Below are 27,319 nucleotides of genomic sequence, written 5' to 3'. Positions count from 1 at the left end.
CAGGAGGTTGGTTTGTTGGGGTGTCAGGGCAGGGCCCCTGTAACCCTGGTGATGTGGGGAGCTGGAAATAAGGGGCATTTTTGGGTCCCTTCCTGAGCCGGTGTGTCATGGGGCTGGGAAAAATAAACCCTGGGGGCCTGGGAGAACCTTCTGGAAATGATATCCATGCTCAGGGGAGTTATCCCCACTCCTTCCAGCCCACAAAGCAGCTGGGGGAGGGCCTGGGGCCACTCTCTGCACAGAGCTGTGATGGGGGCTCAGGGTTTACCCAGGAAAGCACCACTGCTGGGACTCAGCTGAGCTCGTTAAACCTGTACTGGCCCCTGCTGCAAACCAGTTAAACCCATTTAGGGAAGGGTTAAGCCAGTTTAGTGTGATTTGGGAGTCTATTGATGCAAAGGTTAATCTGGCATAAGTGCATCAACATCGGGGATTCGAACCAATTTAACTGTTCCGTCTCCCTGTTTTCCCTGTGTGACTTCAGGGAGGGTCCAGCCTGTGCTTCCCTTTCATCCCAGCCCGCAGAGAGCCGTGGAAAGAGAGAGAAAATAACCCAGAGACTGAAGGGATGAGCAGGCTGAATCTGAAACGATGCTATTTATAGCCATCCCTGCCCAGCCGGCCTAAATTCCACGCAGGTCCCCAAGCCCAGCTGGCAGGGGGGAGCAGCGGGACGGGCCGCGAAGCCGAGGGGTCCTGGCCTGCCCATCGCACCTCGACGGGCTGGCTCGTGGGGCCAGGCTGAGCCCCGCCTGAGTCAGAGCAGAGGATGCTCCTTGCTCATCCCCAGCTCCTCATTATCCCGCTGCCCCAGGGCTTTCCCACGAGCCTCATCCAGCCGGGGCCGTGAGACCTGGGAGAGGCGTTTGTTTATCTTCTGTTGTCATCCCCAGAGGGCTGTAATCACAATTAGAGCGTCCACGAGGCACGGGGCAGAGATCCACCTCCTCACCGGGGCCCAGCGTCCCGGAGAAGGAGCGGGGGTAAAAGGTGGAAAAGCCTGGCTGACCCTTCCCTAACCCAATCCCGCTGTCGTCCCCTGCCCACGCAGCTTCCCTGGGGAGCAGAGGCCACACCTGAGGGTTTCTCAATGCTTTCCCTCCACGCTGCCGTCGCGTGTCGGTGTTGCAGCAACGCTGGGCGGCTTTTCCCGTCTCCAGGAGCGGGATGAGGGGGGGGGCGGTGATGGAATTCGAGCCAGGAATTTAAAGAGGTGCTGAGCAGTTCGCCGGTGTGAATGGGAAGGAATGCGAACGGGATGCAATTTGGCAGAGTCCCGGCGAGCAGCGGGCTGGGCTGGCGTGTGCCAACACCGCTGGGATCCGGGATCTGCCAGGCTGAGGAGCTGCTGGAGGAGAAGAGGCTCCCGCACCGCTCAGCGCCTGCCTTGTGACTGCGAAATGAATGTGCTTAATATAGGCCGAGTGAAAACACTCTTCCCAAAATAGAAGACCTTCCTCAGAAGGAGCCGCAGCTCCGGCGGGAGCAGTCACAAGGTACCTGCCGAGGCAGGGTGGGCTCTGCCAGGTGTTGGTTGTGCAACGCGGCGCATCCAGCGCTGTGGGACCGGCCGGCTCCCGGCTGCCACCAAGGTCACCTCCCCCGGGCTCCGCGTCCTCCCCGTGACCTCCCCAAACGTGCCAACTGCTCCCGGGTTGGAGCAGCCAGATGCTGCTCCGGGAGAGGAGTTCACGGATGGGGTGTGGAGGTGGGTGGCCCCGTCCCCGAGCCAGGGATGGCACGGGTGGAGGTGCTGCCGTGCCTCGTGCTCCGCGCCGGGCTCGGGGCGCTGTCGGGGGCTGCAGGGGATGGAATGTGTTCCTGCTCGTCGTGCTGCCGGAGCTGAGGTTTGGGATGGGGCCGGCAGGAGAAGGGGGTGATCCCCGTGTGATGCAGCGCGGGGGTGGCTCCGTGGGCTGCTGCCAGGCTCGGGGGGCTGTACCCTGCTGGAAAACATCGGATATTCCTCCTCTCCCGGTGCTCCTGCGATGCCCAGCTGAGGCAGAGGGAGGGAGGCTTGTGCCAAGGAAGGTTTTGGGGGTCTCAGCAGCCCTGGCTCTGCTCTGGTGGTTGGTTTGTGCTGCACTGGCACCTTCTGTTGCGAGGAGCCGTGAGGTGCTGCCAACCTCCAAGGTAAAAAGCATCCCCTCCCTGATCCCCCAGAGATTCCTGCTCAGAGGGTGCTGCAGGAGGTGGATGCTGTGGGTCCAACCCCCCTTTTTGGGGGCTCTGACCCTTCCCCTTCAGCCAGCCCTGACCTTCCCATGCTGCTGGTGACAGTGATGTTTAATCCAGCTTGACCAGCCACGGCTTCCTGCCAGGAAAATGGGGCAGGAGGGGGGGGTGGGAGTTCAGTGCTGGAGCTTTGGCAGGTATAAAGAGAAAAGCCAAAAATCCTTCTGTGTTAATCTGCACCAGGGATCTGCACCTGGTGCTTTGCACAGTGCAAAGCTCTGCTGTTCCAGCCTGCAGGCCCACAGGGCCCTGGTTGGGGGGGAATAAATACAACCCCCTCACTCTATATTTTGCCCCAGCATCCTATTAGTGCTGTAAAAACACAAAAATCCAGGCTCAGCTATTGAACCCTTTATGATCTGGGGTCTTTAACCCCTGACCCCAACATGGCACTAAACAGACCCAGGAAAACTCCAGACCACAGAGCCCAATAAATCTGTCCCATCCCTTAAATCCACTTAAAATTCTCCAAGGAGGAGACTCAGCCCCACAAATCAGTGCAGATGCAAATTTATGGCCTGTCCTGGGATAAATGGGTTTTTCTACTCACAAAGCTCTTGCCCCGAGGGTTGGCTGGGACAAGGTGAAGGCGACCTTGTGGTGGTTCAATTAGAGCAGGGAATGAAGTTGTTGGCCATGCAAGGAGGGAAATGTGAGGACAGCCTGTGGAGAGGGGAGATAAGAGGCACAGCAAGGCCAGGGCAGGACTGGAGGTGCAGCAGGTTATGAATGGAGAGAGAGGATGTGGTTTTCTGTTTCCTTTTCTGATTGCTATGGAATAAAGAGCTGAAAAATGGGCCAAGATTGAGGGAATTCCCCTGGCCACTGAGGCTCTGCCAAGTCCTTTGCTCTCTCCCCTCTTACTGGTTGGTATCAACAGTGTAAATACTGGTTTTTCAGTGATTTTTTTCAGGCTGTAGGAGTTGGTTTCTAGGAGGTCTTCAGGTGCTTTGCTCATGGGTCCCTCAGTGGCCCCTCCATGGGGAAACTGAGCCACGGGGGTGCCACCTGGAACTGGGATTTTTCTCCCAGATCAGAGGAAAATGCTGGATATTGAAGGAAGAGCTGAGCTCTTCCTGCAGCAGCTGGGCTGGACTGATGCTTGAGGGTCTCGGGTGGGAGTACAAGGGGCATATTTATTGCTCAGAAATGCTCTTGCCCACGAAAAGGAGAATAAACCCTTGTTTCCCAGAGCTTTGGCTCTCTGGCAAGAAAGGGATAGAGTTTTTAAATGGCTTCAGCAGTGAGTTAAAACTCTTCTTCAGCCTGAAGCTGGGAGGAAATAAAAACCCCCCACAAGTGCCAGGCTTCCTGTGTCACGAGACTGGGGCAGCTCAGGGACTCCTCCCTGTCCCTGCAGGCAGTTCATGTCTGGGGAGAGCTGAGATCACCTGATGGAAGGGGATGGGAGCAAGCTCAGATTCCAAGGAAACAGCCTGTTGTGGCAGGGAGAAGATGAAACAATCACTGCAGTGGCCTGTGCCTGGCTCGGGTTTATCTGGAGCTCAGGAAGCCACGGGAGGGGATGGGAAGTTCCAAAGCTTGCAAACAATGTGTTCTTGGCCCGGTGTTGGAAGTAAGAGCGGGTTTCTTCTGACCCTTCAAAGCGAGATTGTGATCTGGAAACACCTGTTTTGAATTAAAACCCGGAATTAAGTGAACAAACTGCAGCTGGGCTGGAGGCTCTGCACATGTGGGAGCTCTGAGAGCTCATCAGATTCAGCTGATGGCCCTGGGGCTCCTCCAAATCCTTGTATATTTGGCTCACCTGTGTCCCAAGGCTCTCTGTGCTCCCTGGGAGACATTTTTGGTACCTTATGGGGCTATGGGAGAGCGTCAAGAGTGGTCTGTAGAGGTGTGATGTTCAACAAAGCACCTTCTCCTTTCCTCTGCCAACACCATTTGTGGCCCCGTGGATCAGCCCATGTGTAATTTGGCTCCCACACAGTTGCTTTGGCTTCCACAGGTACTTTGTTGCTGTTAAAACAAACCCCAGACTTCTCCCTCCCTTCCCTGCCTTGAGGTGTTTGCCTTTTATTAAGAGCCTTTTCATCCCAAAAACTAATAGGAAAATAATTTCCTGACCCATATCTCAGTTTTGCCCAACTGTGAAAGGCTTTTCAGTGACTTTTAGAACTGTTTGGAGGGGATACAAATGGAATATATATATATATTTTATATATGTTCAAATAATCTCCTCCCAAATGAATTGAAGCGATATGGGGACAAATGCAATATATATATTTTATGTATATATTTAAATAATCTCCTCCCAAATGAATTGTAGTGATATAGGCAGTGCTTTGCTTCCTTGGCCTTCACATCGTTGAGTAACCAAATTAATCTTGCACTTGGTACCTCTGAAAGCTTTATTTTAATTCCCAAAGATTGGGAGCCTCGTGGAAGGTGGGAGAACCGAGCAGGAGGGGGTCTGCAGTGGGATTTTCAGTGATGGCTTTGCCAAAAAAAGTGTGAAAGTTTGTAAGTGCAGGGCAATATCTCACTCTCTCTCGTCTCACCCCCCTTCATTGTAGGGACAAATCCTGGAGGAACATCTTTCCCCCAGCCCTGAGCCTCGTCCACAGCACAACAGCAGCTGGACAGACAGGATTCCTGCAGTCCTGCACTGCTTAGTCAGGAGAGGGAACACCCTGGGATTGCTGGGAGAGGAGCCCAGTCCTGCTCCAGCCCTGGTTGGACACCTCTGGATCAGTGTCTGGATCTGGGAGGATCCTTCTCCCCAGGGGAAGCTGCTCCGTGCAGGCTCTTGGGTTTTCTTCTCTTCTGCCCAGCCCTGAGAGCTCCAGGCACAGGCAGACCCGAGGAGGGGGATGATGCCAGTGGAAATCACCCATTCCTGGTGTCAGTTTTTTGGGAATGGAGGGTTTGTGCAGGCAGGGACAGCTCAGTCACCTTGCTCTGTGCAGGGGTTTGGAAAGGAAATATTCCAGGAGCCTCCTGCCCCTCAGGAGCCCACCTGACCTTCAGGAACGTCACCCAGGAGCTGATGCCTGGCTCTGGCAGCACTTTCCCGTGGATTCTTATCCTGGCCTTTTATCCTGCTGCCTCTCACACTCTTGTCTCCCTGAGCAGGGGAAATAAGATCCTTGTAATGACTCTGCTGTAGATCTTTATTAGGGAGAGAAGCCAGAGTTCATCTTGTGTGAGATGCTGTTTGGAGTTCATCCCATTTCTCTTTTGCTGTTGTTTTGGGAACCTCTGTTTCCCCCAGGTAACCACTGCAAAGTGACTGCAGGAGCCAAGGGGACTGGAGGGGCTCCAGGAGAGCTGGAGAGGGACTTGGGACAATGGCTGGAGGGACAGGACATGGGAATGGCTTCCCACTGCCAGAGGGCAGGGATAGATGGGATATGGGGGAGAAATTCCTCCCTGGGAGGGTGGTGAGGCCCTGGCACAGGTTGCCCAGAGAAAGCTGAGGCTGCCCCTGGATCCCTGGAAGTGTCCAAGGCTGAGTTGGACAGGGCTTGGAGCAACTGGAAGTGTGGAAGAATGTCCCTGCCCATGGCAGGGGGTGGAATGAGATGACCTTTGAAGTTCTTTCCAGTGCAAACCATTCCATGATGGTTTACCAAGGTGAGAGTCCACCTCTCCAGCTCTCCTGGTGTCCAAGCCCTTGTGTCTGTCCCGACCTTTGCCTGTTGCTAAACTTCCAGCCACACGCTCAGTTTTCCAAGGGAGCTCCTGCTTTTCTCAGAAATCCGCCTTTCCACGGCAGAGTTTTGGGGCAGTTTGTGCTGATTACCAGCCCTGCTGGGTCTGGGCACCCCTGCTCATCAACCCCCCCGTGGCCTGGGCCACTGTGAGGATGCAAACCCCACTGTGGCTCTCCTGACTCATGTGAACCAGCAGCCCTGACTGCGATGGGAAAGGCATTACTCACGTGAGCCTGTTTGCAGGGATCAGGGCTCTAATTACGGGGCTGCAGCGTGGGAACCAGAGCCATTAGCCCCTAAACCCTCCAGATCATTCCCAATACATTAATGTTTCCAATTAGTCGGAGCCTGGTGCCTCTCTCTCCGGGATGACAGCGCTGCTGGTCCTCGCTCGTGTTCGCTCTGCGTGCCGGCGCCTCATTATGTAATGATACAGTCTGTGGTGTAATCCCTGCTCCCAACTGGCTGGGGGATTTCTGCATGTGCCTCATCCACAACTGATTAGGCAATGGAGGAGACTGGCAAATGAATGTTTGGGTCACATCCTTCCTAATCAGCTTGGAAGCCTCCAGTGCAGGGAGTGTGTGTGTGTGTAGGGGGGGGTTGGGCAGGGGAGGACCCCGGAGCTGTTGGGGCCGTTGGGGACCGTTGGGGGGTTGAAACCCGTTGGCAGCTCTTAGAGCACCGAGCTGCCCCTTCCCTGGGGGTTTTGCTTTCAGTTCCCAGTCCCTTCTTTCCCTTCCTTCCAAGGAAACCATCTCCACGGCAACCTCAAACCTCCGGGCTTTGCCTGGGAGCTGCTCAGCCATCCCCGGGACCCCGGTAAGTGGCTCGGGCAGGGCCGGTCCCGGTGGCCCTGTTGGCTCCTGGGTCCAGCAGGCTGGTGTGGCCTGGGGAGGCGAGGGCTGGAGCTGGGCTTGGCAGGGGGGTGGGCGAATAAAACCCTGTGTCTCCTCATCCTCAAGGCTTTGTATGGCTCTAACCTGGGTGTCCATGGCTGTCCTGGTGTGGGAAGAGCTCTGCCCTGGCGCTGGAGGGGGTGGATGGGTTCGGGGTGAACCCTCGGGCTGTTCCCCTGCAGAGACCCTGCCTGGGGCCAGGGACGTGTCAGGGTGTGGTGGCTGGTTGTGTGTCCTTTGGTGACGATCTTGGATAGACCGTGAGCGAGCCTGATCCCAGTTTTCCATCTTTTCCGTCGTGTTAGGGAGAGCAGCAGCTGGAGACAGGGACTCTGTCCCCTCTTGGAGCTGTGTGGTGTCACAGGGATCCCCGTGGTGCTGAGCCTTGTGCCACCACATGGGCACATCCCTGGTGCCACGTGGAGGGTGACGATGCACCAGCCTGGTGGAAACGTGTCCTCTGAGATGGGGGACCTTGCTGGGGGCTCGGGCTTTGCTGCCAGGGTGTAACTGGGATAAAAGTTGTGGAACTGGAGAGGAAAGTGATGCGTCAGGACTTTTCCTGGAGCTGGTTTTGGGGCTGGGAGCTGAACTGGAGTGTGGTGGGGGCTGACCCTGCCTGTCCCTCTGTCCCCCAGGGCAGGATGAGGCTCCTGAGCGCCGTGTTGGTGGCTCTCAGCCTGTTCCTCACCGGAGTCCGGGGGAACCACACTTCCCGAACCTGCATCTTCCAGACCCTCAGCGACTCGGACAAGGACTTCTGCAGGTGAGTGATGCTCTGCCTCCTCCCTCACCTGCACCAGCCCTGGACATCCCACCACGGGCTGCCCTCAGTGTCCAATGTGTCACCTCCTGGGACAGGAATTCCAGTATCCCCTTTGCCAGCACTATAAACACTGCCTGTGTTCCTCCTTTGGCCAGGAATCTGGGCTGTTTCTGCCCACCTCAAGTTATTCCCTGGCCTGTCGTGTGGGGGCTTTAAAAGTGACTTTTACAGCATCAGGGATGACAGGATGCTGTAGAAAAGACTGCTTTTCCATACAATCCTGGGATGGTTTGCTTGGAAGGGACTTTAAGGATCATCTGGTTCCACCCCCTGCCATGGGCAGGGACACCTCCTGCTAGCCCAGGTTGCTCCAAGCCCTGTCCAGCCTGGCCTTGGACACTTCCAGGGATGGGGTGTCCTCTGGGAAATCCATTCCAGGGCCTCCCCACCCTCACAGGGAGGAATTTCCTCCCAGTATCTGGTAATGAAAGTTTAAATTCCTGCTGCTGCCCGGGAGCAGGAGCAGAGGCTCCATCCTGTGCTCACTGCACCATCTTTGGACCCCCCCTTTTGGACCCCCCCTTTTGGACCCCCCCTTTTGGATCCCCCCCTTTTGGATCCCCCCCTTTTGGATCCCCCCCTTTTGGATCCCCCCCTTTTGGCCCCCCCCTTTTGGATCCCCCCTTTGGCCCCCCCCTTTTGGCCCCCCCCTTTTGGCCCCCCCCTTTGGCCCCCCCCTTTGGCCCCCCCCTTTGGCCCCCCCCCTTTGGCCCCCCCCTTTGGCCCCCCCCCTTTGGCCCCCCCCTTTTGGCCCCCCCCTTTTGGCCCCCCCCTTTTGGCCCCCCCCTTTTGGCCCCCCCCTTTTGGCCCCCCCCTTTTGGCCCCCCCCTTTAGACCCCCCCTTTTGGCCCCCCCATTCCAACCCCATCCCGAGCCTGGCTGGGACAGGGACGTGGCACCAATTCCCCTCCGGCACCACGGGATCTCACCTTGCCCTCTCTTCCCTCTTTTCCAGAGGGGATCTGGAAGTGATCTACCCCGACGTGGGGGACGTGTCCTGCTCCTACGTCCCCAAGTGCCACGGCTACCGCCGGCGGCTCAGCCGGGAGTGGGGCAGCCCCCACATCCGCTACTCCTGGGCTGAGAAGGTGAGTCCTGCTCCAGCTTCCACCTTCAAGGAATTTACTGGGGTGACTTTTTTCAGCCTTTTTTCCCTGTTGCTTCAGAGCTTTTGTGGACAAACTCTTTTTTCCCGACATCCTGGCCGTTTATTATTATGTTTTTCCTACATCGTGGCTGTTAAATCATCTTTTCCTGCAATCACACTTTTGTTTTTACTACCTCGAGGCCACTTTTAAATATTTTTTTTTTGCTACCCTGGCAATTTCCTAAATATTTTGGCTACGTTGCAGCCATATTAACAAATATTTCTGCCACACTGTAGCCATTTAATAAATATTTTCGCCATATTCCAGACATTCAATTAAAAACATCCTCTGCATTATAAACGTTATTTTGCCTACCTTGTAGCCATTTATAATATTCCCTACATTGTGGCTACTTAATCATTTAAATTTTTGCCACATTATGCCCTTCTAAAAGTATTAATTATTTTTTTTATATTGTGACCATTTTATTAAGTGGCCAGAATGTAGCAAAGAAATTAAATACCTTTTTTTTTTTTGCTACACTGGGACCACTTAATGATATAAAATTTTGCCATATTTGGCCACTTAATGATTTAATTTTTTTGCTGTGTTGTGGCCCACCTGATGAATTTAATTTTTGCTGTAGTGTGGCTATTTTTTAAAAAATTAATTAAACAGCCACAACATAGGGGAAAATATGAATTAAGTGGCCACAGTGTAGGAAAAAATTTAAATAATTTTCTTACTGCGTTGTGGCCGCTGTAAATTTTTATTTTTTTTTTCTATGTTTTGACCACTTCAATGTTTTTTCTTCTGTTGTGGTCATTTAATTTTTGGTGTATTCTGGACACTTTTATTTTATTTTTTTTTCCTCCACTTTGGCCATTTTAATTTAATTTTTTTGCCACCAAAAAAAAAAAAAAAAGAAAAATATTTTTACGATTTTTTTTGGGTCGATATTTTTAAAGACCATCCCAGGCTGTGGCTTTGATATCTGGGATTTGATGTTTCCAGCCGGTGCTGCTGCGGGATCCCGATGGAATTCGGGATGAGGAGGGAAGGGGGGTCCCGGTGCTGCAGTTCCACCCTGATGCCACCAGGTGGTAGCATTGAACTTCCCAGCGCCGCCGGGACTGGGAGCAACTGGGAAAACTGAGAGCAACTGGGAAAACTGGGAGCAACCGGGGGACTGCTGGGCGTGCCCTGGGCAGGGGAGCAGGAGAACAAGTGGGAGCTGTTCAGGGAGGGAATCCTGCCCGCCGTGTCCAGCTGGGTGTCCGAGGATGTGGCGGCGTCGACTCTCAGCGTTCCTAAATCCCCGTGAAATCCTTGCTGGCACCCCAAGAACTCCCGAATCCCAATAAGTGCCGTGTTTCCCGTCGCTGGCACCAGCCCTGGCGCGGCTGGATAAGGGAAAACTCACTTCTCGTGTGCCTCGGGGTGTTAACAATCCGTTTTTCCGACTCTTCCTCGCCGTCTGGGAAGTCTCTTCCCCCCCCCCTCGTGGATCACATGGTTTGAAGTAGAACTTTTCCTTAAAGGTGTCTGATTCTTCCAAAATAACCCTCCTTCCTGGCAGAGGCTGCTGCACACGGGATCATCCGTCGGCCCCGCGGCGCTTTCCAGGAGTTTGAAGTTTCCCAGGGATTGTTGTTTCCCAGGCAGTTGTTTTTCCTTTATATTTTAGTCCTGGAAAGCAGAGCCCGGCAGGGAGAAGGGAAGGGACTGGCTGGTGGATGTGTCTCCGTTGGGTGAACGGTGCTGCTGGGCTGGGGGAGGATTTTAGGGATGAGAGCCAGACCCTTCCCCGCTGTGCCAGGGGGATGCAGGCTCTGCATCCCTGAGCCCAAAAACGAGGGCAGGGGAGTGAACATCCCCAGCTGGGGTTTGGGAGTCGAGTGTGTGTCACCAGCCCCCGTTTATTTTGGGATGGGACGCCAGCTGTGGCCCAGGGAGGGGGGCAGATCCCTGGGGAGCCCCTCCCAGGGGGGCCAGTGGCTCCCGCTGGCATCGGGGCTGGTTCTGCTGATGGATTTGGCACCGTTTCCTTCCAAGACATCTCAGCACATCTTGTGCTCAGGCGGCATCTGAGGACACGGGTCCTGCTGCTTCCCGTGGTTTGTGTTGATTTTTCTCCTCTGGCCCTTCCCAAAAAAAAACCCCACATCCCCAGCTGAACGTTCCAGCTTCATCCAGGGTTAATTTTTTGGGCAAGGGGCTGGCCGGCCTTAAACCCATCACAGAGAACTGGATCTGAAATGCTTCATACTTTTCTTTATAGGAATATTTCATTCTCTTACTCCTGAACCCGTAAGGATGCTTCAGCATAATATTATTCCCTCAAAAAAAAATCACCCTAAATCGAGTGGGAACAAGAGTTGCGTCACAGGGCTGAGGTGTGTGAGTTGTTTTCGTGGCTTATGACGGGATTTTCCAAGCCCAGGAAACTTGATTATCCTTTATTTGTTCCCCGAGTGAGCAGGGGAAACCTCACTTCCCCAAAGTTGTCTCTGTCCTCCACGTGATGCTCCCGGGCACACGAGAGGCTCAGTGATCCCTGCCTGGGTGCTGAGGGCTGGGTGAAGGGCTGGAGATGCTTTTTTTTTTCTCCACCCGAATCAGTGACAGAAAAACTCAGGGTTTGAGGATGCAAACTTGTGTAGGAAGTGTCGGCTCTCTGTGGAACACTTTGTCTCTTCAAGAAAAACAACCACCAAAAAAGCCAAATGCAGAGTGTTTGTTTTTATCTCTGGAAATATTTATCAGTTTTCCAGGGAGGGAGGGAGGGAATGGGATGTTTCCCATCCTTGTCCCAGATACTGGTGATGGATTTTGGGAGAGGGGTCAGTCAGGTTTGACCCTGCCTGTGCCCAAGGTCTCCCCTCCCAGCCTTTGGTGCTCCTTGGTGAAGACCATATTGATGTTTTTGGGTGAAGGGCCTTAAAGTGAGGTGGCATCTTGCAAAGCTGAGCTCTGGTGGCATCAAAACCTGGCCTGGAGGATTTTAATGCGTTGTTTTATGTGTGGTTAGAGTGGTTTTGAATTTTCCATGATGCTTGTCTGGTTTGAACACTGGACTGTTAAAACCAGCTCTGTCAAACATCACTTCTGCTGCCCCAAAGACCCTTGTTTGGACTCTTTTTGATGCAGTGAAGGCAGCTGATGTGTCTGGCTGCATCTCTGAGAGCAACACAGGCAGGCACAGGAGTAAGGGATGCTTTGCCAGGCACAGGAGTTTGGTTAGGGATGGTTTGGGTACCTTAGAAACCCTTTAACTGCTGGGCACAGCTTGTGCCCTGTTTTGGGTGGGTGGGAAGTGCTGTCTCCCAGCCCTGTGCTGGAGCAGAGCAGCCAGTTGGTCTGTCCTGGTGTGCAGAGGACTGGGAGACGTAGCCATGGGACGCTTGGGGATGCTCAGTCCATGTGGGATGCAGCCCTGGGATGCAGGGGATGCTCAGTCCATGTGGGATGCAGCCCTGGGATGCAGGGGATGCTCAGTCCATGTGGGATGCAGCCCTGGGATGCTGGGGATGGTCAGTCCATGTGGGATGCAGCCCTGGGATGCAGGGGATGCTCAGTCCATGTGGGATGCAGCCCTGGGATGCAGGGGATGCTCAGTCCATGTGGGATGCAGCCCTGGGATGCAGGGGATGCTCAGTCCATGTGGGATGCAGCCCTGGGATGCTGGGGATGCTCAGTCCTCACTGGAAGACCCCCTGAACACCGAATAACTTGCTCTGTGCACACCCCACGCACCCTTTGGGTACCACTGCAAGGTTGTAACACGGAGCAAACCCCAAATATTAAAGCTTCCACCGGCACCTTCCCAAAAAAAAACCCCAGCAGAGGAGCTGCCGGAGGCCCTTCCCCGGGGCCGACGGAGCGGGAGAGAACATCTGGAAAGACGGGAAATGCGTCCTCCTTGCCCTGCCACGATATTGCTTGGCTCGACCAAAAAATAAATTGGAAAAGAAAATTGGCCATTGCATCAATTTGGGGGCGAGTTTATAAATCCTGCAGCTAAGCAATCCCCCCCGAAGATGATGTATCGTCGCATTAACCCGGGCGCCGCGTCCCCTGATTCGCTTTTATTGCCGCGGCTGGTGGCAGACAGAAAAACAGATTACACTTGAGATCAAATCGATGGGAACTTTATTTACCGGCCTTTTCGAGCACATATCTCTGGGCTTTATAAAAACATACGGCAGATGCCGTTGATGGGACTTGTCTGCTTGTTAAAAAGCAATTTTACCTGCCGGGAGTTCTCGGTCTGCGGAGTTACCTTTTACCTGCTCCTCCAGATTTGTTTTCATCCCAGGGTTTGACAACTTCCTTAGTTAGAGGCCTCATTGGTTTTCTTTTGGGCTGTGCCATGCATTGTTCAGGATACATGGGAAGGAGTAGGGCTTTTATTCCAGGCAAGGTCCAGGAAAAAGTGCTTTTCTCAGGGTTCCTACCCCAAACTCAACTATTTTAAACTTAAGTTGTTTCTGGAAGAACCCTTTCCTGGCCAAGCCACAATCCAGGAGCTACAACTTCTTTCTGCAGCTGTCCAGGTCACTTATTTAAAACCATTTCCAGGGTGGAATGAACTGGAGCTGAAAAGGCAGCTGGAGAAGCCCCCGGCTGTGTGATCCGTGGGATGATCCCCTCACGGGTTCATGCAGCAGCTCTCTGTGCCCAAACCTGTGACCAGCACCCAGGGGTGCTGCCCTGGGGCTGGGGATGTCCTGCCATGGCACTGGGGATGCCAGCCATGCCCAGGGAGGGAAGGGCAGGGCAATGAGCCTCTCCCAGGAGTTTGGGTCGTGCCTGGAGTCCCCAGCAAAGTGCACTTGGTTGTAGCCCAGCCTTGTCCCCAGTTCTCCCCTTTTTGTGAGCACTTGGTGGCCGAGTTGGGGACAGTCCTGATTTATAAAGGTTTCTGTGCTCTAGGGGCTGGGGCCCATTATTTGGAAAAATCATTTGTATGAGCAAATCCATTAACTTTTAACAAAGGGAGGAGAAGGTCTGTTCAGTCTCCTGTGCTCCAGTTGTGTCAGGAGGGGATTTGCAGCTGGCTGAGAGGGGCCTTTTCCGTGGCACTCAGGTTCAATTTGAGGCTCGTTAAAGAAGATGGTTTTAAGCAGAAGATTCCTGACAGTTTGTGTATCCTCCTTGGCTCGTGGAACCGTCTGGAGTTACGGAGCCACCAGAGTGTTTTTTCTCTCTCAGCCCTGTCTGGGCTCCTTAGAAACAATGGCCCAACATTCCTTCCCGATGCTGTCAGCCCCATATTATGGGGATTAGCCCAAGCCCCTGGTGATGAACCCCTCCCTTTGGCCTTGCTGGTTTGGGTTCCCATGCCCTGGGACCCTGCTGTGGCATTCCAGCATCATTCCAGCATCCCAGCCCAGCGGCTCCCGGCGCCTGGGCCGGGCCCTGCAGCCAGGGGATGGTGGTGTGAGGGCTGTGAGCTACCAAAGTGCCTCTTTGAGGGCTGCAGTGTGGGGTGGTACAGCCACCAACTGTGCGTGCTGCGGGCTCTCCGTGCTGCTCCAGCCCTGTCCTCTGCTGACCCGCCCGCTGCGAGCGCTGCTGCTTTTTTGGGGGGTCACTTTGGGATGTGATCCCTGAGCTTTGATTTCCAAGCCTTTTGAGGAGCTTTTCCCTCGCTGTAAAGCGCCAGAGTGCTTTAACAACACAGCACAGGGTGTTATTCCCCACCGGGCCCTTTCCCCACCGGAGGGGACCTTTGGGACAGCTGGTGTCACACGCCATGAGAGCCTCTTTCCATGAGCAATCTTGGCAGGAATGTCACTTCCCATTTGCCTCATTACCTCCACGTTTGCTGGACCTTTAACCACCCCGGACAAATAAAATGTTCCCCTTGAGGCCAGGAGGGTGGGAAGAACCCACAGGTCACCCGGTCTCGTTGCTGTGTGTCGGCATCTCTTGTGACTGTTCCAGCAGCAAAATGTTTGAAGCAGCCGCTGATTTTCTCTTTGATCCCTGTAAACACTATACAGTAATCAAAGTTTAAGCTGCTTTGGGTGAAATAATTGCTTAACAATCATATAAGACAAAGTGATTCAACAAATGACAATTAGGACTTGTGATCTACGGAACAGATGCATTCAGTGTAGCATATTATAATGTGCTAATACGAGATTGACAGCACAATAATAGGAGAGAACAGCCACTCAGCCTATAATTCCAAACCAAATGTGAGGCTGTCCACAGAGCTCAAATCCGAACAGGCTGTAAAATTAGAGGTAAGAAGGCACAAGTTTCACAAAGACTCATTAGCAGGTTGGCTGTGAATTTCCAAGGAAGGGAGGGAGGGGGGGGGGAGGAAAAAAAAAATTCCTGCTGGAGGATTCACTCGTGATTGCAACCTCCGCCTGTCTATATGTTGGGAAGTGAGTAACCTACATCTCGCTGGTCTCGAGCAGGCTGGAGCTGCTGCTGTTCCCTGTTGGCAGCCAGGTTTTGGAGCAGAGGGTGGCTCCTGTGCCGGATCCCGCTGCCGGGGGACGGGATGCATCAGGCAGAGTTACTGTACAGCTCAGATACATGAACCAGACAACGGTGTGAAGGACCAAATGAAATCAAGACTGATATGAGCACGGAGCTCCAGCGGGCATTCCCCGTGGGAATTGGGCGCTGCCCAAGCCCTAAATGATACTGATGGGTGACAGGGGCACCCTTTAGCCCTGTCCATGGCGATTAAGGCAGCTGGGTTGGGCTTGCTCTTCTCTTTGGGTAAATCAAGAGACGGGGACATGTGCAGGAGTGGAGGTTGTCAGTCCCCGGGGCCCTGCGTGAGCGGGGAGCACGTGCAGAGGCAGGAGCTGGGATCCATCCTCCCCGATCCCCTCCGAGGGCTGGATGTGCCCTGGAATGCGCCGCGCGTTCCGCTCTCCCCTCTCTCCTTCCAGAGCTGCTTTGGGAGCCAAAGAGATCAAAGGAACTAATATTTTCAGCTCTGGTGACAAAACAGATTTCAGCTCGTCTTGTACTTCACGGGCACCCCGCACGCATTCCACTAACATATAATTTTGCCATATTTTAGTATTAAATAAACATGCCAGAAAAATACACTTTTTTTGTGCGTGGGGGAGGACGAGAAGGTTTGGTAATTAAAACTTCTATCCATCAACGCTTAACTCCGGGAGATAATTGTGTTGCTCCCGCAGATGTAGGTTTTTTGTGTTGAATTATCCCCGTTTTGTGTTAAAATTGGAGCTGGTGGTTGTGTTTGTGTGGAGACGGGATGCGCCATGGGCTGTCCAGGATTCCAGTGGGGATATCCCAGGGAGGGTGTGATCGTGCTCTGGTTGGGAATTTACTGGGAATTTGGCTTTTTTTTCCCCTTGGTTTATTGCATGGGCAAGTCCCTGTGGCCACAGGGCATCTTTATACCCACTTTATTTTCACCTGTTAATCCAAAAGCTGCAGAGATGAACCTGCCAGGGTGGGCCTGTAATGAAGAAATAGAGATTTTATATTATGTTTTTAATTGCAAAGCCAAACTGTGCTGTAGAAGCAGCTGAATCCGTTGAAAATAACCCATTTCTTTCCCCCCCCGCCCCATATTTGGCTTTTTTCTGGGATGTTCTGACTGCCAACCACAGCCTGTGGTGCCCTGTGATGTGCCAGCGTGGGCACTCGGGGTTTGAGAGCCTTTAGCTGAGGTGACACTGGAGAAAAGGCTGCAAAGCTCAGCCCTTCCCCTCCTTTAAACTCCCCTCCATGGTTTATTTTGGAGGAGACCCTCAGGAGGTGCTGCCCCCACAAAACCTGAAGGCAGATGCCAAAGCCTGTCTGGGTTTCAAATCTTCCACGGGGTGGTCGATGGCAGATCGATGAGCCCCGAGGGGGGGGTGTCACACTCACTGTGTCTCCTGACATTCCCAGGACCTGCCTGGGCTTCTTCAAAAGGAATTAGTGGCATTTTGGGTGGGCAGGAGGGTTTATGGCAGCAGGCAGGTTCCTCCGGGTGCTCCTGGCACTTGCTCCTTGAAGATTGAATTTGTGGGGTCTGAGATGATGTTTGATCATTGGGGAGCTGGGCATGGCTGCCCAAAATCTTTCTCATCTTTCCTGGCGTCCTCCTGCTCTCCCTGGAATCCTCCCCAGCTCCTCTGCCTGTGCTGGCACTGGGAATGGGTGGGAAATATCCCTCCTGCCTCCCCCACTGCTGCTGCCCCTCATCAGCTGTAACCAGAGGGGGAAACTGGAGGGACAGGGACACTGTGGAGAGCTGGAAATGTTCCTGGCCCTGCTCCACAGCTCTGGTCTTGGGCTTTGTTTGGGCAGGGAAAGGCTCCAGGACCTCTGGAATAGTGGGTTGAGTGTATTGGGGGGGTGTCTCTGCTCCATCACCCTTCCCATTCCAGGCAGGTGTCACCCTTCCTGCTCTTCCAGAAGGCTCTGGGTGCAGCCAGGCTCTCCTGGGATGTGCTGAGTTGCTGAGCATGTGGATGAAAATGCTGGGAATTGCTGGGTGCTGGTGGCTTGGATTTGGGAGGAGGGGGAGAACCAGGAGGGGAAGTGAAGTGTGGGAGAGGTATTTGCCACCCTAACCCTGAGGGAGCCTTCCTGTGGGATTATCCAAGCATCTCCCACCCCCTCCCTGGAATGTGGGGTGGCTCCAGCCTGCTCTGAGCCCAGTTTTGGCAGCAGAGGTTGTCGATGCCCTTCAGCAACCCTCGCCGGGTCCCTTTCCTGCAGGGAAACCTGCTCTGTCCTGCTTTCCCACTCCAGCTGTGCTTCCCCAGCATCACCTCCCACTCCAGGGAGCATCCCGGGGAGCTCAGCCTCACCACGGGGCTCTGAGTTGGGAGAAAACATCCCTGGGATCCTTCCTCCCCTGCAGCATCTTCCCCGGCGCCTTCCCTGCCAGCACAGGAGCCTTTTCCACGGATGAGTAATTCTTCCCAATTTGGGGGCTCCTTCCTGTGCTGTAACAACCCCGAGCTCTCCTGCCTTTTTCCAGCTGCCAATCTGCAGCAGAAATTCCCCCTTTTTTTTTTTTTTTTTTTTTTTATTTTTTCCCCCCCGGCGGGAGGGGAGGGGGAATCTCGGTTATACAATCGGGGGTTGGGGCGACTTATTTTGGATCCCTCCTTCCTGCCTCCAAATTGCAGCTTCGAATGTGACAAGTTACAAAACACTTGAGTCATTTCTCTCTCTCTCTCTCTCTTTCTCTCTCGCGCTGCCTTTTTCCCCCACAAGGGTTTGGGTTGTTTTAGAGGGGGGAAAAAAAAAGGAGAAAAAAAGGAGAACGAAAGAAAAAGCGGGGAGGGGAGGGGGGGGGAAGGCGGCTCCCAGTGTCCCCCCCAGCCCGGGGGGGCTCCGTGCAGCCCCCTCACAGGGTAACTCGCAGGGCTGTTTATATAAGCTGCTCATGCTCTGCGGAGCCGCAGCGAGAGGCTGCTGTCGATTCCGAGGAAAACCCACGTCTGCCCACGTAGGATCTCCCGAGCAGGGTTGTGTAACAGGCAGCCACGCTCTGCCGGGGGGTCGGGAGATCCTGCTGGAGGGATCTCGTGGGTATCCGGAGGTAGAGGAGTGGGGAAAGTCGGTGGTGCTGTGAAAAAAGTCCGTCTGCTTCGAGGCGCTGCTGCGTCTCTAGGGGGGTTGGGAGCGCCCAGGGGGTCCTGCCCTGGGCTGGCCTCACCTCCCAGCACGTATTTTAAACTAATTGAGTCATTAGGTGACTTTCCAGCGCCTCTGTTTCGTGGGAGCTTGGAAGCAAAGGGATTTTTGTGATGAGACTCAGCGCCGGGCTGGAGGGAAATATGAGTGTTGTGCTCTTGGTGGAGGGGGTGGCCCGATCCTGAGCATTCCCGGAGATCCCCACTGCCCTCTCTGGGAGTGGGGTGTCCAGGTTGGGCGTCAGGAGGAATTCCTTCATGGGGAGGGTTGTTAAAAGTTGGAAGGGGCTGCCCAGGGAGGTGGTGGAGGTGTCCAGGGAAGGACTGGCCGTGGCACTCAGAGCTCTGGGCTGCGGGACAAGGTGGGGACGGGCCACAGGTTGGACTCCACAGCCTTGGATGGCTTTTCCAACTGGATGATCCTGTGATTTTTGGCAGCAAAGCCCTTTATTCTCCTCAATATCCGAAGGGGGGGTCGCCCCCATCCCTACGACCCTGCAGGGGCGAGGGTTGTGTGTTACTGTTTCAATCCTTTTCTCTATAAACACGGGGGGGAAAAAAAAACCAGCCAAGCTGGCGGCTTGTGTCGCTCCAGCCTCCGAGAACCACTCTCCGAGTTCTGGGATTGGAGTTCTTTTGCAGTGTTACATTTTTATCCAGATTTATTCATGCAGAACAGAGGCGCGGGGCGAGTCGCCCTGCACCGGGGAGCGCTGCTATACATAAGAATGCTCCTTCATTTACATCCTCCCTCCCTTTTCCCCACAATTGAACTATTCGGGGTTATTTTTATTCCTCGAGTGTGGTTTTTGTTTTTTTTTTTAATTTTATTAAAAAAAAAAAAAAAAAGGTGGGGGGAAGGGGAGGAGGAAAAAAAAAAAACCACCCGTCTAAATTCATCTTATTTTTACTTCTATTAAAATTTCCCCTCCGGAATTTTTATCAGCCATAAAAATGAGGCACATGAGTGAAGCTTCACCCGAGGGGAGAGCTGAGGCCCGGGGATGAGGGGGAGGAATGTGTTTTGGGGCAAAGAGTAAGTTTATAACTATTTTTCTCTTAACTGGAGCAGTTAGCTGCACTGCAAGCCATTCATCTTCTGATTTAATAACTCATTCTCCCTGTGAGATGGGGTATTATAGCCCTGGATATTGCTTTTCTTGGGATCCAGTATCGAAGATGAGCCCACTTTTTCTAATAAAATGTGTTTTCATTCTAATTGAAATAATTTTCTGCTCCGTGCTTTCCCCCTTTATTTTGGGTTCTAAGCTCTGCTTTCCCCAAATCCCCCTTTCTGGCCTGGCATTTATTTATTTCCCTTCCCAAATGATGGAAATACAACTCCCTCATTTCCCTCCATCCCAGGGGAGCTCGTGTGAGGGAGAAGTGCTGCTGTTTGCCTTGGGCTGCCTCTAATCAATTAATAAATCAGATATTATATAATATATAGTATATTCTGCTTCTGGGGGGGGGGGAGTCTTCCCTGCTGCTGGATGGACTTTTGGGGCACCAAAGAGGGGGTTTGTGACCATTTTCCCCCTTTTCTGTCACTTTTTTAGCAGCAATCCCTCCCCTGGAGGAAACATTTCGGTGCCTCTGGGGTGTGATGAGTTTGCAGGGCCCCGAGGAGGGGCCGGGGCAGGCAGGGTTTGGACATGTGGAGGTTTTCCTGGGAGCAGAGGGTTTCCTGGGAGCAGAGGGAGCTCTCGGCTCGCGGCTCCGCCGCTTCCCTGCGCCGCCTCGCCGGGGTTAACATCCTGAAACAAAACTTCTCCCTTTCATGTTCCCCTTGGCCCCGACTGTCTCTTAACTAATCATTTGATCTCGGCATCTCCTCGAGAGAGGAGGTCGGGAATTAATGGGAAGGAGGGATTAAGCAGAGGATCAAAGCGGCTGCGTCGCGGGGCTGCGTTTTTGGGGGATCGTGGTGGCTTTAGGGGGGGACACGGGGGACACTCAGGGTGGCAGCTCCTCGTGCTCCATGTCCAGCTCCTCGTGCTCCATGTCCAGCTCCTCATTCTCCATGTCCAGCTCCTCGTGCTCCATGTCCAGCCCCACCCCAGGGAGCACCAGGGGAGCAGTGACCCCCACTCGGAGGGTCCTTGCTGGGTTGCAAGTGTCCATCACCCCGGGCTGGTGCTCCCAGGGCTTGGGGGGGTCTCTCCAGAGGTTTCCCTGCGTTTTTTTGGATGCAGGGAAAGCCACAGCTTCCCACAGCGCTCAGAGCCCAGGAACAGTGCGACAGGAATTCCCTCATTCAACAATATTTGGGAGGAGGAGGAGGAGGGGAGGTGGCACCACCTCTGCCCCCACCATGCCACAGACCCCCAAAATTCCCCCTCTGCTGCTGAGCCCCCAGCAATTCTATAGCCCCCCAAGTGCTGCATCCCCCCGAGATGTCAACTTCCCCCACTGATCTGAACCCCTGAAGTTCTGCACCCACCCAAATTGCTGCCTGTCCCCCCTTCCCCAGAACTCTCAGCCCAGAGAGAGGGCGATGGAATGGGCAGGATGACCCTGGGGGCTGAGGCTTTGCACCTGTAAGATTTGCAAAAACAGGGGTTTTCTCCACTAAAACTTCTAATTCCTGCCTGGACCCGGCTGCTTTTTGGGGGGATAAGCCAGGGTGGGAGCAGAGGGCATATGAAGCCCCCCTAGGTCAGGATTTGGTTGCTGCTCAAGGTTTTGCCCTGGTTTGTTGCACAGCTGCTGGAATTCCTGCTGTCCCCATTGTTCCCAGGAGTTCTCCCTCTTTGGGGAGGGGCAGGTCACACACAGCTGAGGGGTTTGCCAGACTTCTCCCAGCTGGAGTGAAAAGCCTGGGAATTCAGGTGGAAATCTGGCCATGAGGGAGAAGCAGGACTCTTGGTGTTTGGGGAGAGGATTAGTTTGGTGTCACTGGCTGCTCCTGGTCACCTCCAGCTCGCTGGGCTGGTGTTCCCAGTTCAGCCTTTCCCAGGCCATCCATGAGATGAGCCAGCCTGGGAGAGGCTGCTGGCAGAGAGGGAGGCCCAGGAGCTGCAGCCCTGCCAGCCTGGCACCTTTCCCCTTTGAAAATGGAAGGATTTTATTTTTATTTTTTTTTTAAATAGGACTTTTGCCACCTCTTGGTCTTCTCTTGCTGGAATGTCACTGCGGGGACCTGCTGGTGACAAAGGGGAGACCTGCAAAGCCCCTCTGTCCCCTGCAGTGACCACAGCCTTCACACACTTGGTTTTCCCAGCAAAGATCCAGTATTTGGGAGAGGGATACCTGCAGCTGGATAAGTGGGAGGGATTCCTGTGGGGTCCCTACCTGAGCAATGGGACCCACATCCCCCCCGGGCAGTGGGCAGTGGCTGTACTCAGAGTTTAAGCCCCAGCAGATGCCACCTTTCCAGGAAAGCCCTTTATGAAACATTTAATCATCTGCATCCAGGGTATAAATTGCACTCTGAGGGTTGTTCTTCACCGGGGCACGAGGCAGGGCTGTGGCCGAGGTGCTGGGTGAGTGTCTTGCACCCCTTCCTTTGCCCACTCAGCTGCACCTCAGCACGCAAATACATCTCCTCCACGAGGGAAACATGCAATTAAAACACCACCACACACACACACACTCTCACACACTCACACACTAACCCGTGGCGGTCTCCAAGCAGTGAATTAAATAAGGATGGAAGGCGAATGCCAGCTCTGGCAAAACCCAAGGAAAGGAGCCATCAGCTCTCCGCATCGTCCTGGGATTTCGAGCCACGCCAATGGAATTTGGCCGCCTCATTTCATTCACTGTCAATCAGCGTCGCTGCCACTGATGCTTCCTCCTCTTTTTATATCCCCCATCTCTTTTGGCGCTGCCCAGAGCGCAGTTGTCTCCCAGCCAGGCAGCCCTCACCACCCAGCCATTAAATCAGCGGGAAAAAACCCAGCAGAGACGTCGCTTCTCAGACATAATAGTAAAAAAAAAAGGGGGCGTTTGGGAGGGGGGGGGCGACGGCTCCGGCTCTATTTCTGCTCTGATACGTCCTGGCACTGGTGGTGAGCGCTGCCCAGGCACAGAGCTGTGCCGAGCTGTGCCGAGCTGTGCCGGCCCGTCACCTGCTGCAGGTGGCAAAGCGGGATGGGCAGGAGGGCTCCTGCACCACGCTGGGTTTTCCTGGCATCCCAAAACCCCCTCGGTCCCAGGGATTGGCTCTGCTTTGGTGCCACAAAGCCTGCCCTGGCACGGCCTTGCAGGGTCCCCGTGAGCTCCATCTCTGCACGGAGCAATGGGGGTGTTGGGGAATGGGACTGTCACACCTGATCCTTGAGCATCCTGATCCCTGAGCAACCTGACCCCAGAGCATCCTGATCCCTGAGCATCATGATCCCTCAGCATCCTGATCCCTGAGCATCATGATCCCTCAGTATCCTGACCCCAGAGCATTGTGACCCTAGAACATCCTGATCCCTGAGCATCCTGATCCCTGAGCATCCTGATCCCTGAGCATCATGATCCCTCAACATCCTGATCCCTCAGCATCCTAACCCCAGAGCATCCTGATCCCTCAGCATCCTAACCTCAGAGCATCCTGACCTCAGAGCATCCTGATCCCTCAGTGTCCTAATCCCAGAGCATCCTGACCCCAGAGCATCCTGATCCCTCATCATCCTAACCCCAGACCATCTCGATCCCTCAGCATCCTGACCCCAGAGCATCCCAATCCCTCAGCATCCTTACCCCTGAGCATCCTGTCTCTGAGCATCCTATCTCTGAGCATTCCAGCCCCTGAGCATCCCTCTCTCCAACCATCGTAACCCTTGAAATCCCAGCCTCCAAGGATCCTGACTCCTGAGCATCCCAGCCTTTGAGTATCCTGACCCTTGAATATCTCACTCTTTGAGTATCCCTCTCTCTCTGAGCATCCTGAGTATCCCACTCTCTGAACACCCTGACTCCCAAGCACCCCATTTTCCAAACCTCCCAGCCTTTGACCATCCTGACCCTCAGGCATCCAGCTTCCAAGCATCCCTGTCCCTGAGCATCCCTGCCCCACACCTTCCACGAGGGCAGCTGCCTCCCAGCCTCTAAAATCCAGTGCTTTAATAACAGAGCTTTAATATCAGAGCTCCCGGGCTGTAAAGGGACCGTGGGGAGATGGGGGGAACAACTGTGTGATCGAGGGTTATCAGTCCAACCAGTGCTTCCTGCCCTGGGTTTGTCCATTCCCAGAGCAAAACTGAGCAATGAGGATGGGGCTGCCTTAATGAAAATGCCTGTTCCCGGGAGCACACACCAGTGTGACCACCCCAACCCTGTTGTGTCCCAGGGGTCCCTGAACCCCCTTTTTGGTGCAGGTGTTTTGCAGCAGCAGCGTGGCCCCACTTTTGCATCAAGTCTCAGCATGTGTTGTGAGTTCTGAGCTGTCGGGAGTTACTTTTGTTGATTTCACAGGTTGTTTTTATTTACTTGAAGGAATTTGTGTTTCAACGCTATGTTTGGGGAAATCCCACCCAGCTCATGACACCCCTGGGGCTGCTCCAGCTGTAGGCAGGACACCTGGAACTGTCCTGGGTGGAATTCAGATCCCAGCTTTTCCTACACAAAAAGAACCCCTTGGGGTGTGAATCCAAAACTTGTTGTCCCAGGGAACTGTCCCTGAATGGCTGCATATCCAGGGTGGGGGGTGATGGCTCTGGGGGGTTGTTTGTCTGGCAAACAGCATCAGAAATAAGTTGTGTGGCACTGGCACAGGGCAGCACAGCCTGGGCCAGGCACTGCTTTTTAATTCCAGAAATGTCACTGAGTCACGAATGACTCATAATTATAATGGGAGACATTTCCAACCCAGTGCATGACTCGGAGACGTCTTCCAGGGATATTAGGGCTGTTTGTAAAAGCCAGGCCTTGCCCTGGTGCTGTCCCTCCCTCCCTGGCTGTTTTTGTGTCCCCCCCTTTGCCAAGTGACAGCGTGGTGGCAGCTGGGATGAGGATGTTCACCCGTGTCCCACGGGAGCAAAGGGATGCATTAACACTCCCCATCAGGTGACAGGTGTCTATTAAAGTGACTCCCATCACCGCTGCTTCTGGCCTGCCCTTGACCCAGGGCTGCCCTGGCAGACAGCTCTGTGTCATGTGTGACCTCCGTGTGTGGCCTCGGTGCCGGGGTGGCCGCAGATCCCGGGATTTCGGCTGGCACAGGGGCTGTGTCTGAACACCATCTGGGTTATCCCTCTCTCTGCTGCTGTTCCCTCCTCCTCCCAGCCAGGGAAATCGTCCTTCCTATCCTGGGGTGACAGGGAGGGGGACAGGTCTGGCTGGATCCCCAGGCAGCTCATCCTCACGGCTGCGGCGGCACCCGGGGGCGACGCTCCCCTCGGAGGTGCCTCAGCACCTTCCTCTTCCCACGGCTCACCTCAGCCCGGCTCTGTGCCTCCAGAGCCAGTTAATTAGGCAGGATTGCTCTGAACTAAATTAGGGAGGCGTTTGGTCCAGTCAGACCAGTTCAGAGCTCCCGGGGTGCCTGGGGTGGGTCGGTGCCAGCGCCGTGCCCGGTGCGGTGCCCGGGGAGCCGTGCGGTTCCCTCCTCGCTGGAAATACTTTCCCACCAAATAGCATTAAATATTCCTGAGCCGTGAACATCTTGGACTGATTTTATTTTCCATAAATAAACTTGTTGGGAGATATTTGGAGATGGGCCTAAGCTGCAGAGCTTGGACTGGCTCCCAAATCTCGCTGCTGTTTGGGCTCGAGGGGTTGGTTCAGGATTGTTTCGAGCTTTATTTCGGTTTTAAGGGGTTGGGATTAAATAGGTGCCCTCAAATGGAACCCTCTCGGTGCTTCCCTGAGATTCTTGGTCCCCACAAATGCTGTTGATGGGGGCAGAGGGGCCCACAGGTGTCCCCTTCCCTCCAGGTGTGGCTGTAGGGTTATATCTACAGGTTGCTGTAGGGGCTGGGCCTTTTGGAAGCGGCGTTTCCAGTGGGATCAGCTGGATTCTGTACATGTCTTTAAGAGGTACCAAATCCCAGTTGCTTGGGCTAGGACTGTGGATGCTCCATGTTTCAGGCACCTTGGGATTTTGGGGTGCAAACCCTTCCCCACTGCACATGCCAGGTGCCCCTTGCCCAACCAGTCCCAGCTGGAGATGCCTCCGGTGTATCCCAGCTTCCTGCTGGAAGTTCCTTGCTTCCCAGATTAGACAAAGGGGAAAAAAGAGGGGAGGGAAAAAACCCCACAACAAAACCCCAGAACTATTCTGTTTATTTGTTTTTCAAAGGGGAAACGAAGCAGGGGAGCTGTAAGGATGTGTTTGCAAACGCGCTCCTGGCACATCCCAAGGAGGCTGGAACCGTGGGGCGAGGAGACGAGGGTTTAATTCCCTTCCCTTCCCGGCAGGGCCGAGCGCTCTCTGCTCGTCCAACATGTGCCTGATTAACGCTGACAAGTACAGGATTGCTCTTTTGGCGAGCACACATGCTCCCCAAACCCCTGGCCGTCCCTCACCCTCGCCTTGCCTTCTTCTCCCCCGACCCTCGGGTTTATTCCGAGCGCAGCCCCTGGGAAGAGGAGTCTAATCTGACCCGTAAACTCTGTCACATCCTCATTAACTCGGCCGTGTCTCCCCTGGTCGCCTGAGGGAAGCGTCACATTTTTAACGAGGCTCTGAGGGGGCCGGCAGGGCGACAGCTCCCTGTGACAGCCCTGGCAGGTTCCGCTCCCGCAGCTCCCGGGGCCGCGCCGGCTGCTCCAGGGGCTGGGGTTAGCTCCTGGATTTTGGGGGGTTTGTCCCAGCTGCTCCAGGGGCTGGGGTTAGCTCCTGGATTTTGGGGGGTTTGTCCCGGCTGCTCCGGGGGCCGGGGTTGGCTCCTGGATTTTGGGGGTTTGTCCTGGCTGCTGGATTTTGGGGGGTTTGTCCTGGCTGCTCCGGGGGCCGGGGTTGGCTCCTGGATTTTGGGGGGTTTGTCCCGGCTCCTCCAGGGGCTGGGTTTGGCACCTGGATTTTGGGGGGTTTGTCCCGGCTGCTCCGGGGGCTGAGTTTGGCACCTAGATTTTGGGGGTTTGTCCCGGCTCCTGGATTTTGGGGGGTTTGTCCCGGCTGCTCCGGGGGCCGGGGTTGGCTCCTGGATTTTGGGGGTTTGTCCTGGCTGCTCCGGGGGCCGGGGTTGGCTCCTGGATTTTGGGGGGTTTGTCCCGGCTGCTCCGGGGGCCGGGGTTGGCTCCTGGATTTTGGGGGTTTGTCCCGGCTGCTCCGGGGGCCGGGGTTGGCTCCTGGATTTTGGGGGGTTTGTCCCGGCTGCTCCAGGGGCTGGGGTTGGCTCCTGGATTTTGGGGGGTTTGTCCCGGCTGCTCCAGGGGCTGGGGTTGGCTCCTGGATTTTGGGGGGTTTGTCCCGGCTGCTCCGGGGGCCGGGGTTGGCTCCTGGATTTTGGGGGGTTTGTCTCACCCAGGATGCAGCTGCTGCTCCTAAACTTGCTGGTGGTTTAAAGCCGGGCACGGACCTGGAGCTGGTTTTCCATGAATTCCATGGGCTCGGCACATCCAAGTCCTTGGGAGAGCCCTGGGGTTTGGCATCGTGGCTCAAGACAAGCTGCCCTGGTCAATTCTGCTTTTTTATCCCCCATTATTCCTAAATTTAAACACTTAGTAGTGAAATCCCGTGGCAGGGTCCTGTTCCCAAAGAATATTGTGAATATATTTATATTCCAAATTAATGTGACATTTATATATTTTGTGTATACTCCCAATACCCTTTATATATTATATATATTTCCAATATATTTTATATATATATGTATATTCCCAATACATTTTATATATATGTATATTCCCAATACATTTTATATATAGAATATATATGTTCCCATTATATTTTATATATATGTATACTCCCAATACATTTTATGTATAGAATATATATAGTCTCAATATATTATGCATAATATATATTTCCTATATATTCTTAATATATTATATATATTATATATATAATGTATACTCC

The 27,319-nt window shown here is 54.1% G+C and overlaps 1 protein-coding gene and 1 long non-coding RNA gene across 4 annotated transcripts in view; one reads left to right on the top strand and one right to left on the bottom strand.

The window, feature by feature from the left end:
- The window catches only part of PEBP4 (phosphatidylethanolamine binding protein 4), a 79,545-nt gene that overhangs the window by 185 nt on the left and 52,041 nt on the right, over positions 1 to 27,319 (top strand). The window contains exons 1-3 of one of the 3 annotated variants that reach the window (XM_064638149.1): positions 1,370 to 1,496; positions 7,447 to 7,574; positions 8,590 to 8,722. In XM_064638149.1, the coding sequence (XP_064494219.1) occupies positions 7,453 to 7,574; positions 8,590 to 8,722 (255 nt within the window). In that variant the 5' untranslated portion in view covers positions 1,370 to 1,496; positions 7,447 to 7,452. Of the gene's footprint in view, positions 1 to 1,369; positions 1,497 to 6,395; positions 6,732 to 7,446; positions 7,575 to 8,589; positions 8,723 to 27,319 lie in introns of those variants that run through there. The other 2 variants (XM_064638147.1, XM_064638148.1) reach the window with 2 other exon arrangements.
- Positions 1 to 27,319, bottom strand: part of LOC135403808 (uncharacterized) — a 53,575-nt gene that overhangs the window by 17,392 nt on the left and 8,864 nt on the right. The window lies entirely within an intron of this gene.

This window comes from Pseudopipra pipra, chromosome 28, assembly GCF_036250125.1.
Source record: "Pseudopipra pipra isolate bDixPip1 chromosome 28, bDixPip1.hap1, whole genome shotgun sequence".
Classification (NCBI taxonomy): domain Eukaryota; kingdom Metazoa; phylum Chordata; class Aves; order Passeriformes; family Pipridae; genus Pseudopipra; species Pseudopipra pipra.
Note: the sequence above shows the minus strand (reverse complement) of the source record. Positions and strands in the feature narration are given on the sequence as shown.